Source organism: Chiloscyllium plagiosum, chromosome 7 (assembly GCF_004010195.1).
Source record: "Chiloscyllium plagiosum isolate BGI_BamShark_2017 chromosome 7, ASM401019v2, whole genome shotgun sequence".
Lineage (NCBI taxonomy): Eukaryota > Metazoa > Chordata > Chondrichthyes > Orectolobiformes > Hemiscylliidae > Chiloscyllium > Chiloscyllium plagiosum.
The window spans coordinates 13014022-13036249 of NC_057716.1; the positions used below are offsets into that span (position 1 = coordinate 13014022).

The 22228-nt window shown below is 39.3% G+C and overlaps 1 protein-coding gene across 3 annotated transcripts in view; it reads left to right on the top strand.

Moving 5' to 3' along the window:
- Positions 1-22228, top strand: part of LOC122551336 (collagen alpha-3(VI) chain-like) — a 155488-nt gene that overhangs the window by 108907 nt on the left and 24353 nt on the right. For 2 of the 3 annotated variants that reach the window (XM_043693063.1, XM_043693065.1), the window contains 4 exons: positions 2361-2999; positions 5371-5964; positions 13674-14303; positions 17455-18042. In XM_043693063.1, coding sequence (XP_043548998.1) covers positions 2361-2999; positions 5371-5964; positions 13674-14303; positions 17455-18042 — 2451 coding nt within the window. The remainder of the gene's footprint in view (positions 1-2360; positions 3000-5370; positions 5965-13673; positions 14304-17454; positions 18043-22228) is intronic. The other variant, XM_043693066.1, reaches the window with a different exon arrangement.

The window sequence follows — 22228 nt, forward strand, 5'->3', positions numbered from 1 at the left end:
GCACCAGGAAGGCAACACACCATCCTTAAATCCCGTCTGCTGCCACAAAACCCCGGTCAGTTCCTCTCACGATGGAGTCCCCTATTACCACGGCTCTGTGTGATGTCCGACTCTTCCACTCTGCCTCTGCGGCAACTTTTGATTGACAAACTTGGCCGCCTTGCGAACTGGCAGTGTCATTAGTCTCTGCTTCCAAAAGCTTCAACTTGTTCCTGACAGGTACTTCTCCCGGGGTCTCTTGCACCTGTCTCCTCTCTGCCTTCCTCCTCATTTGCTCTCTTCTGCTCTCTTCTGGTACGATTGGTGTAATAACCAATCAGAATTGTATCCACATTTATTTTTCTTACCAAAGTGTACTACTTCATACTTCTCTGCATCAATGTGCATTTTTCATGTGTCTAACCATTCCACCAGCCTGTAAATATTCTCTTGAATTCTATCAACATCCTTCTCACAATTTACAAATCTTATAAATTCTCTTTCATCAGCAGAGTTTGAAATTGTGCTCTGTACGCACAAGTCATTTGCACTAACCTTTGGAGACCTTTCCTTCAGTATGAAAACAGTTTACTCGAATATTTTGTTTTTTTGATACTCAACCAACATAGCTGCCATTATCGCTTTTATCCCAGTGGCTTTGACATTGATGACAAGTCTATTATGTACAATGAAATGTTTTTTGAAAAGTTGATACGTAACACATAAATCACATGACCCTCATCAAACATTTTAGTTTCTCAAAAATTCAATGAAGTTAGTTAAACAAGTTGTTTCTATTGAGCTAAGTGAATCTCACAAAGAACGTTGGATGGTATGAACAGAGCAACTTGTAATTTGTCATTCTCAGTACTTTGCTTGACAGTCTATCAATGGGGTCATGAAACAACTACAGAGGAACCTCAATTATCTGGCATTCCATTATTTGAATATTGAATTATCCAGCAAGATTACAAGGTCCCTAAGCTTGGCTAAACTATGTTATCCGGCATTTGATTATCCAGAATTCGATTAACTGAACAAAATACTCCCCGCCCATGTCCTTCGGATAATCGAGGTTCCTCTGTATATGAAAGAAACAGTCATTCATTTTATTTCATATGGGTTCCTGGATAATTGATATTGGTTAATGTGGCCCACGTTTAAGTTAAGGAGCAGCATTTTTCAAGAATTGCCACTTGCCATCGCTCTCCTTGTTTTGTTTTGTCCATACTGAAAGAATTCTGCATTGCTGACAGGAGGTTCCGATCATAGTCATAGAGTCAGAGAAAAATACAACACAGAAAAAGGGTCTTCAGCCCAACACTTCCCCATCTGTCAAAAACAAACACCTAACTCTTCCATCCTCACTTTCCAACATTTGGCACATAGCCTTGTATTCCGTAGCATCGAGTGAACATCTAAATACTTGTTAAATGTCATAAGTGTTTTTGTCTCTTCCACTCTAGTAGGCAGTGAGTTCCATATTCCCACCACCCTGAGTGAAAAACAAGTTTCCTCTCATCTCCTCTAAACAATCTGCCTTTATCTTAAACTAGTGCCTCCTGATCATTGAATTCACACAATCAAGAGGGAAAGTTTCTTCCTTTCTACCTAATCTTTTCTTCTAAGTAGACTGTCCTATCCAGGCTATCCTATCTCTCTTCATAACTGAAATTCTCCAGCCCAGGCAACATCCTGGTAAATCTGTAGTTCTGAATGGTCACTAGACTTGAAGCATTCAGTCTGCTTTCTCTCCACAGATGTTGCCAGACCTGCTGAGTTTCTCCAGGAATTTCTGTTTTTATTTGAGATTTCCAGCATCCGAAGTTCTTTGTTTTATTTTTGATTAAGAGGACATCTGGCATTGATGTAAATGACAGAATGACCTGAAACTCCTGTGGACAGAAAAGTAGATCTTGTGAAAAAAGCATTTGAAAGGACAAAATGCAATGATAGTTAAATCTTAAGCAAAGTAGAGCCTCCCATTCCTCACAACCTGCACATAGATTATCTGAAGCAAAACTTTGGCTACAACCTTTGTTTCTGAAGACTCATGCAAAAACAAATTGAACTTATCAAATACTCCTCCTTACCTTTTGCATTTGCAATAACAGAATTAAAACATTATGTTTGAACAATTTTGCTTACGTATTTCAATCCTTCACTCTCACTCTCTTCTGTTTAGCTGAATTTTGCCATTGCCCGACTATTGACTGACTATTGATCATTTTGACTGTTGTCTTTATACTTTTTTTCTGACAGCAACAGCCTTAAAACTGGTGCAAGAATCCTCTGCATTATTCCATATCTCTGATCTAATTCCGATAATTTTCTTAGTAAGTAATCATATTCCTTGGTTTATTATTTGTATTTTTTTCTAGTTACACCCGAAGCTGAGAACAAGAAAGATATTGTGTTTCTGATTGATGAATCCGATAATATTGGGAATTCAAATCTACCATATGTGCGTGACTTTATCATAAGAATAATTGAGAACCTGGACATTGGACGTGACAGAGTGCAAGCTGGGTTGGTACTGTACAGTAATAATCCTGAAACTGAGTTTTACCTTAACACTTACACAAGAAAGGATGAACTGCTGTCTCTACTGAGAATGCTCAGATTTAAAGGTGCCAGGACAGCCAACACTGGCAAAGCATTGGACTTTGTCCTCAAATACCACTTTACCAAGTCTTCAGGCAGCAGGAAAGAGGAGGGTGTTCCTCAGTTTTTAGTGCTGATCACTGGTGGGAAGTCTGGGGATGATATCAAAGCATCTGCAACTGCATTGAAACAAGCTGCTATAATGACCTTTGCCATTGGAGTCAGAAATACGGACACAGCTCAACTAAAAGAAATGGCATTTGAACCCAGTTTGGTTTACAATCTAAGGGATTTCTATTCACTATCAGACGTGGAAGAAAAAATATTGCCCCAACTACAAAGGCTGCGTGTTCCACAAATAATTATCGATGAGCTAAAAGTAGACATTCGACAACCAACTGTTACACCTACAGAAGGTATCTAACTAAAATGTTTTGTTGTTAAGAGCTCATTGTATTACTTTTAAGGTTGACATATCCATCAACTTACATGGAAATCTTTAATATTACCAACACATTGCCATGAGTCTAAATGCAATATGTCTGGTCCACAAAGTGGTCCAAAAACAGGGATTGAATAAGGCAACGTTTGAAAGTGGAAGACTGAAAATATTGTGGTGCAGTTTAGGGAATGAAAGCTGAGGAAATATCAACAGATGTTATGAAAATTAGATCATAAATGTCCTCCATTTTGCATGTTTGTTAGTACGGAATTTGTGGAAATCGTAACAGGAAAATTGTCATCATTTCTAAATTCTGGAAATAGTTCTTTTCTTGAACTAATCAGAAATCTCATATATGCGAAACCAACCACAAAGATTAAAAATTACCCTGTAGATAGATATGCTCTTGAAATCCAAAGGATGTTCTTACTGTTCAGAAAAATGTCTCCATAGGTTTGCTGTGTGAGTTAAGAAAGAGGCTTGGAATGTTATTGTGGATTCCAGGAAATTGGAGTCAAAAGAGGGTAAGGAGTAAGTTTCAGGCGAGATTCTCATCCACTCAGAGGAATCCAGTTAACAAGAATTAGGAATTACTAAGACTATTAAAGGGAAAGAAGCAAGTTGTATTGACAATCCCCTCAATTTGTTTCTTATTGGACATGTACCAGTCGTATAAAACTGCTTTTAATGAAGTACTTGTTCAAAACGCTCATAAAGTGAGGGGTGGTGATTGGGACTTGTCTCCCACATGATAGACTTCACTATCATAGAATCCCCACAGTGTGAAAAGAGGCCATTCAACCCATCGGGTTTGCACCAACCCTCTGAAGAGCATCCCACCCAGTTACAGCCCACTACCCTGTTCTCATAACCCTGCATGTTTCCATGGGTAATCCTGCACATCCTTTGACACTACAGGGAAATTTTAGCATGGCCAATCCACCTAACATCCGCATCGTTGGACTGAGCGAGGAAACTGGAGCACCCCATGCAGACATGGGGAGAATGTACAAACTTCTCACAGACAATTACAGGAATTGAACCTGAGTCCCTAGTGTTGTAAGGTAGCACTGCTAACACTGAGCTACCATACCACCTGTAAACCAAATCAAATAAGAAAATTCATTCAGATGGCAGCTTGATATGCAGCCTGCAAATCTGCAATGTGTTACTTGTGGTAGTGCTGTATAAACATTGTGACTATTATTCCCATTATTTTGGCATTTCTTTTTCCACTCCGCATTCTGTGGCAGCTTCTTGCTGATTGTGGGTAACATTTTATTAAACTTTACAGATAGATTGCAAATTTAATAAGGGAAATTGAGTGATTCAACGTTTAATTTCATTTAGCTATCAACAGGTAATTCCATGATGATCATATGTTCAGATGCAGGCTGAGCATCAGACTTTTCTTACTATTAACTTTTGGTTTAAGCAGTGGGATAAAGTATAATAGAATGAAAGATCATGTCACTCTGTGAATATATGTGGAGATTTCTGATACCTAGTTGGAATTCCCGTCCACTTACAAGATTAAAATGTGAGGACTTGCTGAATACGTCGGTGAACCTTGATTTGCCAGTTCCAGCATTCTTTTGCTATTTATGGGATTACTGAAGCATCATTCACTGCCCGTCACCTCCCCAATACTGCCTGTTAAGAGACCACTGATTAGAGATACTAAAAAGCAAATCTAGTCTTGCCATATCTTGATTTCATAACAAATTTTTAATCACTGTTGACACTTTAAATACAGATTCTCCATTGCAACTAAACATGCTCTCTCCCTTCAATTCAGCAAATCCTGTTTTCAAAATTTGCTACAAGTTTTTAAACATTATTACCATGATACCTTAATCTCAGTGACAATGAATTTAATCAAAAGCAGTAATCAATTACTCAAATTGTGTTTGAAATGAGACTCCCTCTAGAGAAGTGCTGTCGACTCCAAGTGTAATCATACAAGTGAGCTCAACCTAAAAAAAGAAATTCATACTTAATCTGGCAAAAGTAGGGAAGCATTTCATCTCCCGTGATCCCAATCTTGCATCTTAATAAACAAAACTTTAACAGGAAAGGACAAAAAAAAATTGTATCATTTCTAACAATACCCTAAAGATGCATTGATCCAATTTTGTTGAACTCACTTGAGGTATTTCCAAATAGAAAATATTAATGTTTCTTTAATGGAAGAACCGAGACACAACCAAGATTAGACAGAGTGATAATAGCAAACTGAAATCTTTCCTTCAGATTATTATAATGATCCTAATTCTATTCCAAAAATCACAGATTTATTTTCCATGAATTGTTTTAATATTTTGATGTTGTATATTAATGTTTAGTTCCTGCAGTCAGAAAAAGAGATATCGTCTTCCTAATTGCTGGATCGTCTGGGATGGGAAGATCATTTGTTCAAGTCCGAGAGTTTCTGAAGAAAATAATCCAGGAGCTCAATATTGGACCTGAGAAAGATCAAGTGGCTGTGGTACAATACAGTTTTGACCCAAAACTTGAATTTGACCTCACCACTCATTCAACTAGAGATACAGTTTCAGATGCAATTAAAAAGCTGAGATTGAAACCAGGGAGACCCCTCAATACCGGTGCTGCCCTGGACTATGTCACAAGGAATGTCTTCAGTCCATCTGCAGGGAGCAGAGGAGCTGATGGAGCTTCACAAATCCTGGTGCTCATCACTGTTGAGAAATCCAGCGATGATGTTGGACAGGCAGCGGATGCAATGAAAAAGGCTGGTATCGTGCCCATTGCTATTGGAGCCAAGAATGCAGATACAGCAGAACTTCAACAGATAGTGTCTAATCCTGACTCTGCTTTCAGACTGGGAGACTTCCAAGAATTGCCAACTATTCAACAAGAGTTATTGTCTAAAGTTAGAGCAGTGTTTGTGGTTGTGGAACCAACAGTTCCCACTGAAGGTAAAGCCCTTGTTAACTTGCTTACTGACTTCATATATGTTTAAAAAAACTTACTGAATGGGAGTAATTAATATTGAAAGAGGTAAACAAGATTACAGATTTATAACTTGCAAATAAAGTAAATTATTTATGAAGAATGTTAATGCAGGGTGATCCAAATTGTTTTTTACTTATACTGCTAACAAATCAGAGACTTTGCAACAATTTCCTTTGAGTATTGGTACTGATGCTTTTCATCTTGCACTCATCAGGATAGATGCAAGAACAAATATAATTTCAACAGAAATGACCATTTATACTGCAGACAGAAGATACTGCTGATTTCTTTGCAAGCTCACTATGATTACTGTGTTGCTGTGGAGAATTCACCAAAGAAATATTGTTCCAATATTTCTGCAAATTCAAAAAGAAAAGTTTTGTTTTAAGGGAGAGATCCCTAAATATCAATATACACAGCGTTTAACAAATATAAGCAAGCCACAATGCAAGCCTGATTGATAACTTTAAATATATTATTAGTGTAATCCTTACTGTACCTAGGATTGCTCAGCAAGTTTTGTCTAACCACATCTAACATTAAAACCTGTGTCAAACATTCACTGATGCTTGGTAATGTCTTGATCAGTCTTTCTCTACTTACAAATCGACAAACAATTTTTCTGCTTTTTACGTAGGGTTATAGAGACATAGAGGTATATAGCACGGGGTAACAGACCCTTCGGTCCAACCTGTCCATGCTGACCAGATATCCTAAATTACTCTAGTTCCATTTGCCAGCGTTTGACCATTATCCCTCTAAACCCTTCCTATTCATATACCCATCCAGATGCCTTTTAAATGTTGTAATTGTAACAGCCTCCACCACTTCCTTCAGCAGATCATTTCATACACGTACCAACCTCTATGTGAAAAAATTGCCCCTTAGGTTCCTTTTCAGTCTTTCCCCTCTCACCTTAAATCTATGCCTTCTAGTTTTGGACTCCAACACCCTGGGGAAATGACCTTGTCTATTTTCCCTATCTGTATCCCTTATGATTTTATAAACCTCTATGAGGTCACCCCCTCAGCCTCCCACACTCCAGGGAAAGTAGTCCCAGTATATTCAGCCTCTCCCAATAGCTCAAACCCTCCAACCCCAGCAACATCCTTTTAAATCTTTTCTGAACCCTTTCAAGTTTCAGGGAGACCAGAATTGCATGCAATATTCCAATAGTGGCCTAACGGATGTCTTGTACGGCTGCAACATGACCTCCCAACCTCTATATTCAATGTACTGGCCAGTAAAGGCCAAACATCTTCTTCACTATCCTATCTACCTGTGATTCATGCAGTGTAAATAGTTGTTTCTTTTAAAAGTTTGCTTTCTTATGTCTGCTTTCGTCAGTGCAGGATGAATGACATCAACAGTTTTTTTTCAGCAATCCTTAAGCTCAGTTTGCTAAATAACTATTTCACATGTGTGGTGACATGTTAGCATTCTCAGTAAGTGTAGATTTAGATGGAATAATGTGAACATGTAAAATTTAGAATGGACTTTGTAACTTTTTTTAGTTCAACACATGTTTCAGCATCCATTTTAAAATCTTCTTGCTACCATTACCAGCCCATGACTTTGGTATTTTCCTTGAGCAAGAGTACATGGTGCAGTGGACACTGGGAAGCAGAGTGACAGCCAAATGGCAAAGATTCTGGAATGAGGCAACTGATCAATAAGTTTTTTTTGTCTTTTAAAACTGCTTTTGGAATAGGTGGTAGATAAGCCCAAGCTGGTTACAAGTCAAAGTCTGATCAGAAAAGCATATCTGAAGATAACACATAACGAATTGCTAATGCAATTTAATGCCAGAAACATAAAGATTAGTGTCGAAGAACCTATGACTGCACTTTAATAGTCCTTATCAATCAAACTGTTTGCATAGACGATCACAATGAGGTTTAATGCACCATTGCCCGTGTCCATAAAAGCCTCAGATAGTGCTGCCATGAACTCTTGCAAGTAGGAGAGTTTGATGAAGGACATGACTAAATTGCTGTGGTTCGATGATGAAGAGTCGAAAAAGGCTTGCTTGGAGTGAATCTTGCCTTTTGGGATGAATGATCTGCTTCAGGGTTACAAGTACTTTGTAAAACTCTCCAGATCATATGTGTGGTCTGTCTCCCAATGCTCTAATTAGTACATGTCCTCGCCAAGTCTTTTGCATTCCGCTTCTGTGTTTGCCAGCACTTTCATATTTTGTATTGCTACAAGTCTCTATAATGTAATTTCAAAGACCAAGTGCAAATCCTCCAGACATCAAAAGTTGACCTAACAATGACGCCTGACTTATTTACCCCAAATCTCAGCATCAACCATCAAATATAACTTTTTCTTTCTTGTTTATCAACCAACATTCTGTCTCATTTTTAGTTAAGCTCATTACACAATTTCTGTTGTTATTTATATAATGTTATTTATATAATCAAGCATCTGTCTTATTCATACTATAGAATTAGAATTAGGTTTATTGTCATTATGATTACAGTGAAAAGTTTACAAAGTTTCCACTTATGACGCCATCTTAGATACTAAGATACCTTGGGAATAAGTTAGAAAAATAAATAAATAAAATGTTCAGAATTACAGTCCATCAAGCAGACCTTATGATCACTGGACGTGATAACCACATCTGATGAAATGTTCACTCATTTTAAGTTTAATTATATATTCTAAAATGTTCTCTTTTCCAATATTTCATTGAAACTAACCATGCTGCTGTCACAATTTCTCCATTGTTCTGCTATATGCACAATAGTCATTTGCCAGACTTCATTTTCCAGAAGTAAACAAACATTGCTTCTTTACTTGCTCAATTAAAAAAATGACCTGGGAAACAGGTTTAGATTCAGATAATATATTCTTCAACATTAAGCATATTTTAGTTGCTATCATAAAATGTCCCATGGTGCTTCACAGGAGAAATATCAATCAAAATTTGATACCAGGTCATTTAAGGAGATAATAGCACAAATAAACAAAAAAAACTTCTTGATCAATGAGCCAGGATTTCAGGAGTATTTTAAAAGTAGAGGGAGTGAGTGCAAGTGTCAAAGATATTTACGGAAGTAGTTACAGACCTTCGGGCCTAAACAGTTAAAGATGGCCAATAGTAGTGTGACAAAGGAAACTAGGTATGAGTGAAAATATCCTCCTCATCTCAATCCTGAAAGACTTCTGGTTTATTTTGTGACTGCACCCTCTGGCTTTCCACCCCTTAGCCAGGGGAAACATCCTTCCTGCAACATGCCCTGTTCAGCCTGTAAGAGGTTTAATGCTTCAATGAGATCCCTCTTATTCTTCTAAACTATACATAGTATAAAAAAGCCTAGTTAACCACAGTTGATAATTGTGGAAACCTAAATGGTTCACTATATCGTTTAGGGAAGGAAATCTCCCATCCTTAGAGAAAAAGTGAGGATTGCAGATGCTGGAGATCAAAGTCAAAAAATGTGGTGCTGGAAAAGCACAGCCGGTCAGGCAGCATCCGAGGAGCAGGAGAGACGACATTCCTGATGAAGGGCTTATGCTGGAAACGTCAACTCTCCTGCTCCTCAGATGTTGCCTGACCGGCTGTGCTTTTCCAGCACCACACCTTTTGAATCTGCCACCTTTACCAGGATTGGCTGACAGGCAATTAAGGATGGCCAATGAATGCTGGCCTAGCTAGTGGCACCCACATCCCATGAATGAAAAGTAGGAAAACTCCCCTTGTAGGACAATCCTTTTATCTCAGAGACCACTCTGGTAAAGGTTTCTTGCATATCCTCAAACGGAAAGAAGACTTTAACTGTACAAAATATTCTAATCGGTTTCAGTAAGACTTTATATAATTGCAGCAAGACATCTTTATTTGTGTAGTCACCTCCTCTTGCAATATTAGCCAATATACCATTTGCATTCCTAATTTCTTACTGCACCTGGATGCTTGCTTTCACTGACTTGTGAACAAGGATACCCAGGTCTCTTTGGACATCAGCACTTCTCAAACTCTCACCATTTAATAAATACTCTGCATTTCTGTTTTTCTATTAAAAAGGATAACTTTATATTTTTCCACGTTATCCAATATCTACCTTGTTCTTTCTCACTTACATGGTCTGGCTTAACCTGCCTGAACCTTTTTACTTTCTCTACACAACTATATTCCCGCCCAGTGTTGTGTCATAGGAAAATTTTGAAATATTAAATTTCATCACAATGTCCAAAACATTGATGCAGTTTGTGAACAACTGGGGGACTGAAATACTGCTCTGCTCCTATTTTCTATGTTCCTATGTTTACTGAGCCTTATAGTTCCCCACTGGTCATAACATCGATTCTACTGCTCACCTCCTTATCTATTCTGCCAGTTACTCTTTCAAAATCCCTAACAGGTTTGTCAAACGTGTTATTTCTCTTTTATAAATCCATGTTGATTTTTTTGTAATCCTACCATTACCTTCCAAGTGACTAGTTTTCACATCCTTTATAATAGGTTCTAGCATTGTCTCCACTACACATGACAGGCTCACTAGTCTGTCATTCCCTTTTTTCTCCCTCACTCTCTTGTAAAGTAGTGGGGTTACATTTGCTCCCTTCCAATCTGTAGGAAGCATTCCAAAATCTATATAATTGTGGGAGATGACAGTTGCTCATTTTCAATTGTTCCTAGGTTTTGCAGTATTCCTGGCATAATCTTTGACCATAAAGGCAGACAGAAAGCTTTTGTATTGTTTATCTACTATTTCCTTATTCCCCATTACTGATTCTTCTGCATCTGCCCACATTTGTTCTTGCTCATATTTTCCTTTTTATATATCTACAAAAACTTGCACAGTCCAATTCACAATTCCTTGTTATTGATTTTTTTTTCTTTTTAAATTATTGGCCCTCCTTTGTTGAATTCTAAAAGCTCCCATTTTCAAACTGACTACTTAATTTGGAAACTTGATAAGCTTTCCTTTAATATGGGACAATCTTTAACTTATCCTGTTAGCCATGTTCGCATCAGCTTTCCTTCTGTATTTTTATGCTTCAATAGAATGTGGTTAAGTGCTTACTTTTTAAATGCAAATCATTACCTGTCTGTTATCATACCTTTTAATGTAATTTCCCAATCCATTAAAGACCATTCATCTCCCACACCTTCAATGCTTCCATTGTTTCCATTGGAAACTCTATTTTCAGGTTAATTTACATCCCTTTCAAATATAGTACAAATTTCTATTTTATTACTATCACTCTTTCCGAAAAGCTATTTTAAGATTATTACCGATCCCCTTCTTAGTTATTAATACTAGATATTTAATAGATTTCCTCAACACATTGTTCTAGAAAACCATCACATATACATTCTAGCAGCTTGTCCTCTATGGCATTATTATGAATTAGATTTACTTAGTCAGATTGAAGACCTCCATGATTGCTCCATTAATCTTGTTGTACGGACCTCCAATTCCCTGATTTATACTGTGCTTTATATTACCATAACTGTTTAATGGTCTAAACAACACCATTTTTTGTTGAATCTTGCTATTTATTACCTGCACCCAAATTGAATCTACACCTTGATCTTCTTATTTAGGATTGTGTGCCACTAATGTAGTGATCACATACATTATTTACACCACAACCACAACTCCTTTCTCTTTTTGCCATTCAGTTCCTAATATTGGTCATCCCACATTTACGTACCCTCAATGACAATTTATCTTATCCATTGTGAACAATACCTGAATTCAAATAAAGTGCCATTATTTCTTCCTTTGCATTATTTCCACCACTCCGAGCCTTATTGGCTGGTATCGGTTCCCATTGCTTCCTTGCTCTCTTGCATTCTCTCTTTAATTTTATCACATCTTCTCTCACTTTCTCCCTCCTTCCCACAACATAGTTTAAAGCCTTCTCCACTGTCCTCATTATACAAAGTTAAAAATCACACAACACCAGGTATAGTCCAACAGGTTTATTTGCAAGTCCCAGCTTTTGGAGTGCTGCTCCTTCATCAGGTAGCTGTGGAGCAGGATCATAAGACATAGAATTTATAGCAAAAGATCTCAGTGTCCTGCAACTGAAACAATATATTAAACAAACCTAGATTGCTGTTAAGTCTTTCATCTTTTAGAATAAGTTGAAGGTTTCAGTTTATTAATATGTCAATCCAGAACTTAATTCCAGTCATATTCTCGAGATAACTTAAGGTTTTATAAAATAAAGTGGCATCTCAGCTCAGACAATGTATTAGAGATGTGAGGTTAGAGTCTGTCTGTATCACAGTCTTGAGCCAGACTGGTTCTATTTCCAAAGTAGGAATTTATAAATGTTACACGGACAGATTGTTTGCTCTTTGAACAAAATAGAATGTATCTGCAATTACAATTCTGCCAATGCAAATTCACCCCATAGACTTATATGTGTGTGTGTGCGCATACTTGTGAGGGAGTTAGAGAGACCGTGTGTGTTTGTGTGTGGGAGAGAGTGTGAGGGTATGCATATGAGAGAGTGTGTGTATGAGAGAGGATCTGTTGAGTGTATGAGTATATAAAAGAGTGTGTGTGTGTGTGTGAGAGAGTGTATAGTGTAGTGGAGTCACCTGTAGTGTGACATGAACCCAAGGTCCCGGTTGAGGCCATCCTAATGCCCTGAGGCTGGTACATTGGCAAGACCAAACAGATGCTACGACAACGGATGAATGCACAGCACACAACAATCGCCAGACATGGATGTTCCCTCCCAGTCGGAGAACACGTCAGAGGTCAGGGACATTCAGCCTCGGATCTTCGGGTGAGCATCCTCCAAGATGGACTTCGGGATACACAACAACACAAAGTGGCAAAGCAGAGGCTGATAGCCAAGTTCGGTACCCATGAGGAGGGCCTCAACCGGGACCTTGGGTTCATGTCACACTACAGGTGACCACACTACACTGCACAGTCTCATACCCGCGCACACACCTTCTCACAGGCTTATACTCCATCACACACATGCACACACTCTACTAAGCATGCACACAATCTCACACTCACTCACACTCATATGAGCGCACACACAGACATGTGCACGCTCACAAACACACACACCCTCTCTCTCACACACACACATACGTCTATGGGATGAATTTGCATTTGCAGAATTGTAATTGCAGATAATTTTATTTTGTTCAAAAACCACTCAGGCTGCAAGCAGTCAATAGCTAGTGCTTCCAAATAAACCTGTTGGTCCATAACCTGATATTGTGTGATTTTTAACTTTCTTCATCCCAGTCCAACACCGGCACCTCTACTTCATTACACAATTCACCAGTATATGTTTCTTAGCATGGTTCAGGTGAAGTGTCTCCAAAATGCACAGCTCCCACTTTTCTAGCATTGGAACCAGTGTACTATGAACTGAAGCCCAATTCTCATTAATTTCATTCACTTCACTGCAATTTGCTTTTGGCTCATTTAATGATCCTGAAATTATTCCCTTTGAGGTTCCACTGAGGTAGCCTTTCATTAATTATTGTTAATTGACAAATATATCTGGACAGTGTAGCCTCCCTTGAGTCTTGGGAAGCACAAATAATGCAAAGCTGATTAAAGTGTCCGGTAGAATTTAGAATATTTTGTGGGAACTTATCGCATTACAATCTGGCAGCTTTAACAGATTTTTCAGAGACTTTGTCTGACCTGGTGTCTATTTTTATTTCCAGTTGTACGAAGGGAAATGAGTGAGAGAGATGTTGTCTTCCTGATCGATGGATCAGACAATGTTGGAAACACCAATTTACCTTACGTCAAGAACTTCATCACAAGAATAATTCAGAACTTGGACATTGGAAGTGACAGGGTGCGAGTAGGTCTGGCACAGTACAGTGACGACACCGAAGCTGAATTCTATCTAAACACATACTCTTCGGAAGCTGACCTTCTGTCTCATATCAGAAGCTTCACATTGAGAGGGGGGGCAACGGTCAACACTGGTTCAGCATTGGATTTTGCCAGTAAATACTATTTCACTAGTTCTGCAGGAAGTCGAATAAAAGAAAACATCCCTCAGTTTTTGATACTTGTTACTAGTGGAAGATCGGATGATGATGTGGAAGCACCATCAGATGCATTGAAACGAGCTGCAGTAATGACCTTTGCTGTTGGAGTCAGGCACACAGACCCAGCCCAGTTAGAAGAGATGGCAATTGACCCAAGTTTGATCTTCAGTGTAAATGATTTCCACTCTCTGCCAGGCTTACTGAATCAGATGATAATACCACTGACCACATTGGCAGTTCCAACTGTTATCGAAGAACCAATAACTATTGAAGACAAAGTGGTTACAACAGAAGGTACACAAATCAAGTTTTATCCTTTTTTTGCAGATATCAATGCATTCCCAGTAGAGTTACCAAAAGGGAGAAAATTTGGATGAATTCCAACAATGGCATGAGGGTCACAACACATGATTAATCTGTGGAATGTTCATCATCATACAGATCGATTTTAGGCTGCTTGTAAATTTAAAAAAAAAGATGATTGTGTAGACCTGTGCTAAACACATTGCTCTGCAGGGGCCCTTGTTCATGTGAGATTAGCACCACTCATAGTTAGCATGTCCAACTTAAAGGCAGCTTGTACCATTAAAGGGAAGTATAAAGAGAAAATGCTGAAATAACCGTTCCAGCAGCATCTAAAGAATGTTCACCCAAAATGTTAACTGTGTTTCCCTTCTCACAGATGTTACCTGGCCTGCTTAGTTTTTCCAGCATTTTTGCTTTTTATTATCTTAGATTTCTGGCATCCACAGTATTTTGCTTTCCTCTTAAGGATGAAGTACTTCCTGACTGCAACCGATGCTGGAAGTGGCTGAGGAAGACTGTATTACCTGCAGGGAAAGTGAAAATGATATGGCTGGACAAAAAGAGTGAGCATAAGAGACTCTGGCACAAGAGATGGACAGGAAGACAGACAAATCCTTGACCTATACCTTGATCTCCAACTAGACATTACAAAGACACTGGGAGGAGACAGCCACTACTGTCAATTTCAGCGGTGCACCTATATAGAGTGTATGAAGGAGTTTAATGATCCCACACAGGTGGTCATGATCAATGAATGCTTCTTTAAATGTATAAATATTCTATAAAGAAACTAACTGCCTCTTACACACAGCTTAATTCATCACTTCACCTTGACTCAACTACAGATATTCTCTATGAACCACAACACACACATAATATTCAGTCCTACTTTTTTAAAAATCCTTTTACAGGATGGAGGGCTCACAGGTTAGGCCAGAATTTGTTGCCCATTCCTGATTGACCTTGAGGTGGTGAGTTTTGTGAGCAGGTATACCTCAGTGTTATTAAGGAGGGAGATCCAGGGTTTTGACACAGTGACAATGAAGGAGAAGTGATATATTTCCAAGTCAGGATATTATTTGGCTTGGAGGGGATCTTCCAAGTGGGGGTGTTCCCATGAAGCTGCTGCTTGTGTTATTCTAGATAGTAGAAGTTGCAGATTTAGAAAATGCTGTTTGCTTTATGTCTGCTGGCAAAAATGTGCCTTCAGTGTGGCGAGTAATATATTGTAGACCACAGTGATTTTTGACACACACTTTGAGGACTGCAAAGTTGTTCCACAATTCTATAACCAATGAATGTATTACTTGAGAATTTTGAAGGTCTGTTCAATGATGTTTCATGTGGGAGCTTGACTCTCATTATGTATATACTGACCATGTAGTTGTTAGGTTATACATCAGTGTCATTGGCCAGGTAGCCAGCAGATAGCCCTTGTCACCCAACAACCACAATCTGACTTGACCTGGTGCCTCAAATATGAAGAGACAGAAAGCAGAGCAATGACATTGTGACCACTGCCAGGACATTGGCCACTGACTTGCATGGTGTGATTAGCACCCTTTGTGGCTATGAAACATCTCTTCATTTAGATGTGACATAAAGAAGAATCGGATGTGTGAAGTTTAATGGAAGCCTGGCCTGTGTAGAAGCTGACTATCCTGCAAAAGCCCCATGTATGCTTTGTCTATTCAGAGAGGACAACAATGTACTCAGCTCTCCTGGAGTAACGAATGTTTCTTAAGCCATAGTGGAATACAAACAAGCTGATGTTAGCAATGTATCTGTATCCTATACATTGCTATAATGATTTTTGACAGCATTGCACTTGTTCTGCTCTGACACTGCAGATTTGCTTGTGAGAGATGGCAGATTTTACTGAGCACTTCCTTGCTTAGACTGAAGTGAGAGAAAAGCTCGACTGAAGACATTGGTGAGAAAAGGCTGCTGCTAAGAGGCTTTCTGCCCTTCCTTTTCCTCACTCAGCTCCATGCCCTCTTCTGAAATGTCGCTGCTCAATCTCCCTCTCATGTGCAGGCAAAAGCTGATAGTCATTACAGCACCCATGATTGAAAGTAAGGAGTCAGTTCATGCATATCAACTGAAGTCACAATCAAAGGCTTCCTCACATACATCACCATCTCAGATCAACTTTATGAACTTCAAACAGTGTTAGAAAACTCATAGCAGTTCTACAAAATTTTAAAATGCACGTAAAATTCAATCAGCAAATGACATGAATGTAGTTAACGATCTCTTTTTTAAAAAACTGCTGGTTGGTGTGGACCTCTTTTCTTGCTGGTGAGCACAGATGAAGCTGTTTGAAGTTAAGAGAGAAATCTGGAGCTCTAAGGAGAGAAAAACATAACTGGTCTCAAAAATCACCTTTGCATGTTGCCTGACATCACAATCTGTCTGCTCTGGACATTCCTAATGTCAATGTTAATGCCCTTACTAAAATGGAATCCAGACCGGGCTGTGCCCGATGTTTGTGCACGCAACATGACACCATTTTGGTACTGCAAAAGCATTTGTAGCTTTAACACTATAAGGCGTTATGGAGACAAATTTTGTGCTCATGTATTTCAAATAGATTTTTCTTCCCTATGATCACTGCCCACGACAGTGAGGTAGGAACACAGGTAAAGAACTCTCAGCTGGACTCCAAGATGAAAGAAACGTCTTGAGGTTGATAAGCTGAAATGACCTATAGCAGGAGAAAGTGAAGACTGCAGATGCTGGAGATCACAATCAAGAGTGTGATACTGGAAAAGCACAGCAGGGCAGGCAGCATCCGAGGAGCAGGAAAATCAATGTTTCGGGCATGAGCCCTTCATCAGGAACAAGGATTGTGGAACCCTGCTCCTCGGATGCTGCCTGACTTGCTGTGCTTTTCCATGCCCTATAGCAGGGCTGGTACGTCACTGATCCCTGAGGGTGCACATGTATCAAAATTGGGCAGGCACTCCAGTTTGAATCTCATCAATCAAAATACTCAACCCAGCATACAGGTCCTCTAAAGAGTACTCCTCAAAAACTGTATACTTTAATGTTCACATCAGATTCCTGATTACTTAGCTGACTCTGTAAGATAACTACCTAAATAATATTTATGTAAATCTCTGCTCAATTTCTGCAGCCAGGAAGAGAGATATTGTCTTCCTAATTGATGGGTCTCCTGGAGTGGGAAGATCCTTTCCTCTAGTCCGTGATTTTGTTAAGAAAGTAGTTCAGGAGCTTGAAATTGGACCTGACAAAGACCAAGTTGCTGTGGTACAATACAGTTCTGACTCAAGAGTTGAATTTGGCCTCAATACTCATTCCACCAAAGATGAGGTATTCAATGCAGTACAAAAGCTGAGACTGAAAACAGGGAGACCTCTCAACACCGGTGCTGCATTGAACTATGTCACAAGGAATGTCTTCAGTCCATCCGCAGGGAGCAGAGGCATTGCTGAAGCTACGCAAATCCTGGTGCTCATCACCGCTGGGAAATCCAAAGATGATGTTGGACAGGCAGCAGATGCAATGAAGCAGGCTGGTATCGTGCCAATTGCTATTGGAGCCAAGATGGCCAACACAGCAGAGCTTCATAAGATCGTTTATGAACCGAATTTTGTTTTGAAACTGGGAGATTTCAAGGAATTACAAAGTATTCAAAAGGAGCTGGTAGCTAAAGTTAAAACCGTTTTCATAATTGAGGAAATAACTACTGTTAATACTGAAGGTAAGAAGCATTTGACCAATTATGTTTAATCTGTGCCATCAATTTACACAACGTACTCTAAATTTAAGTTAATAGAAGTTGAACCTGTGAAACCATAGATTCATAGAAACCTGAAACCCTGAGTGAAGCCAGAAATCCTGTGTGCCTGTATTGGCACTTTAAAAGAACAAGCCATGCTGAGTCTCATTTCACCATTTGTTGTCTGAAATCCTCTGAGTTAAATTTCCTCAAATACCTTATCAACTCCTTTTTTAAGAGTCATTCGTGCATTTAGTTTTCACCACCTGTTCATGTACAATGGTTCCCATCTTGATAATTCTCAGTGAAATATCTCCTTTAGGTTTTTTCCAAAGATTTAACATTTATGACTTCTGTTTCCAAGCCTCACACCGGAGAGAAATATTTCTCTCTTATTACACTATTGAACAGATCAATATTTTGGAAATGTCCAAGTCTTAACCTTTTTTTTGGGGAGAAATCTTCCAACTTTTCTGATATCTCCTCAACTGAAATATTGACTGTTTCTCTCCACAGATGCATTAGTTATTATTAGTATTATCAATATTAGCTCTCCTAAAGTGCATCGCCTGAAATCCAGATACTAGCCATTATCTGCTGCATTGTCGAAAGTGATGTCTCTTGGGGCAAAATGTTAAACCTTTCTCATTCTAAGGCACTTTCTAAGATAGACATAAGAAGACTCGGTATAACTGTTTCAAAGAAAAACAAGGAAGTTATTACTGGTGTCCAGGTCAAGATTTAGATTTCAATCAACATCACAAAAGCAGATTGGTCATTATCACATTTCTATTTGTGGGAGCTTCCTGTGTACCAAATGGCTGCTCGATGGGGTCCTAAATTACAAAAGGAGTTAGACTTCAAACAATACTTCATTGGTGACAAAGCACTTTTGCAGATCACAAGGATAAGAAAAGCACTTTATAAAGGTAAAGGTTGAATTAAACTTTCTTAACACTGATTGGCATCTGGAATATATTTGGCAATTTCATTACAAATTCTGTAACTATCCTCATAATTATTCAGTACATTGCAAACTTTTGAATCATCTGGAAGTATTGTAATTCTGCTCCCTATGCCCAAGTCTATGCTGTGCTTAAAAATCAAGGACAGCAATGGACCCAAATGACTTTCAGGAAATTACTCTGCAATCCACCTCCCCGTCTGTAATAATTAAACCTCTATGTTCTACGTGGGCACTGCTCTAAATTTTTATCCATGCCCCAGCGGACTCCTTAATTTCATGAACTTTGAACTTAACACATCGCCTGTGTAACACTTGTTCAAATGCTTTCTGAATATCAAAGTATAAAACATCCACGACATGGCCTTGAGGAACTCTCAAGGACAACTAGGGACGGGCAATAAATGCTGGTCAGCCCACATTCCACAAATAAATTTAAAAGATCGACATTCTTTGATATTCGTTATGATCAACACAGAAAACAATAACTTGAAGTAAAATGAATTTCTAGTTAATTCTTGGAAGAATGACACTTCAAGATATCACTTTTTAAAACATTTATTGTTAGAAAAAAGGACTAAGAACAATATGAACTCAACCTTTCTTTCTGTAGGCAACTTATACTTTAAGTTACGGAAAGGAACATTCTCCCTTCATATTGATCATGCATCAGTCTCTCGGTGGGGCCAGTCAGTTTAGTTGGCTGGTGTGCATTGCAGAGTGACACTAACAGTATGGGTTCAGTTCCTGCTCAGCCCTTATAATGAAGGGCTCTCCCTCTCGACCTCTCCCCCTCGCTTGAGGTGTTGTGACTCTCAGGTTAAACCACCACTAGCCATCTGTCTCTAATGAAAGAGGTAACCTATGGTGACTTCTTATCACTCTCTCTGCAGATTTACAGTCAGTATTGCAAACAGTTCACAGTTTCTACCATCTACCAATGGTTTGCTAGTGTTTTGCATTGTCTTTCACAGTGGTACAGTAGAGGCTAAATATTGTAGAATGTATTCAAGGCTGAGTTAGCCAGATTTTTATTGGTAAAAAGCTGGCTGGAAAATGCAGTTAAAGCACAGTCAGATTAGCCTTGACCTTATTTGAATGACAGAGCACAGTTGAGGGGCCAAATTAATTCTGTTATTTTTAATGATTCCCCATTTCAGTGAATGATTCACTTCAGGTGTTTCCCTTGATTTTCAAAGAATTTCCTAAATTCGCGAGCATAGTAAAGACTGTCCCGATGATTCTTCCCCTCTGACCAAAAGTATAAATCTCTTGGATGCCTTAGATGCCTGTGGGATGTATTTCTTTGACTAGAGATTATTTCTCTCCCACATCTGGCTATGGTAGTTCACTAAGCCAAGCAGTGACAACTTGTTAACAACTTAAAAATAGCTGCTTATTTGTGATATGCAGTGAAATTCTCAGAAATACTGTAACCTAATCTCAAAAAGGGCCAGCTCTGCATTCATCCCTATGAGCATCACATTAGATTTGTTTCTAGGTAGGAATGCCAATTAGTTAATCTTGATCCCCAAAACCTTAAGCAGCTTTCCAGAAGTTTGAGAAGCAGACACGAGCATAATAAACTCAACCTGAACACCAGACAGCATCGAAAACAGAAGTTGCTGGAAAAGCTCAGCAGGTCTGGCAGCATCTGTGGAAAGAAAGATAGTCACAGGTGAGGTGCCGGAAGACTGGAGGTTGGCAAACGTGGTGCCACTGTTTAAGAAGGGCGGTAAAGACAAGCCAGGGAACTATAGACCGGTGAGCCTGACCTCGGTGGTGGGCAAGTTGTTGGAGGGAATCCTGAGGGACAGGATGTACATGTATTTGGAAAGGCAAGGACTGATTATGGATAGTCAACATGGCTTTGCACGTGGGAAATCATGTCTCACAAACATGATTGAGTTTTTTGAAAAAGTAACAAAGAAGATTGATGAGGGCAGAGCAATAGATTTGATCTATATGGACTTCAGTAAAGCATTTGACAAGGTTCCCCATGGGAGACTGATTAGCAAGGTTAGGTCTCATGGAATACAGGGAGAACTAGCCATTTGGATATAGAACTGGCTCAAAGGTAGAAGACAGAGGGTGGGGTTGTTTTTCAGTCTGGAGGCCTGTGACTAGTGGAATGCCACAAGGATTGGTGCAGGGCCCTCTACTTTTTGTCATTTACATAAGTGATTTGGATGCGAGCATAAGAGGTACAGTTAGTAAGTTTGCAGATGCCACCAAAATTGGAGGTGTAGTAGACAGTGAAGAGGGTTACCTCAGATTACAACAGGATCTGGACCAGATGGGCCAATGGGCTGAGAAGTAGCAGATGGAGTTTAATTCAGATAAATGTAAGGTGCTGCATTTTGGGAAAGCAAATCTTAGAAGGACTTTTACACTTAATGGCAAGATCCTAGGGAGTGTTGCTGAACAAAGAGACCTTGGAGTGCAGGTTCATACCTCCTTGAAAGTGGAGTCACAGGTAAATAGAATAGTGAAGAAGGTGTTTGGTATGCTTTCCTTTATTGGTCAGGGTATTAAGTACATGAGTTGGGAGGTCATGTTGCAACTGTATAGGACATTGGTTAGGCCACTGTTGGAATATTGCATGCAATTCTGGTCTCCTTCCTATTGGAAAGATGTTGTGAAACTTGAAAGGGTTCAGAAAAGATTTACAAGGATGTTGCCAGGGTTGGAGGATTTGAGCTACAGGGAGAAGCTGAACAGGCTGGGGCTGTTTTCCCTGGAGCATCGGAGACTGAGGGGTAACGTCATAGAGGTTTACAAAATTATGAGGGGCATGGATAGGATAAATAGGCAAAGTCTTTTCCCTGGGGTCAGGGAGTCCAGAACTAGAGGGCATAGGTTTATGATGAAAGGGGAAAGATGTAAAAGAGGCCTAAGGGACAACATTTTCACACAGAGGGTGGTACGTGTATGGAATGAGCTGCCAGAGGAAGTTGTGAAGGCTGGTACAATTGCAACATTTAAGAGGCATTTGGATGGGTATATGACTAGGAAGGGCTCGGAGGGATATGGGCCGGGTGCCGGCAGGTGGGACTAGATTGGGTTGGGATATCTGGTCGGCATGGACAGGTTGGACTGAAGGGTCTGTTTCCATGCTGTACATCTCTATGACTCTATGACTCTAAATCAGAGTTGACATTTCTGGTCCGGTTACCCTTCCTCAGAAAAACCCAATATGTCAAC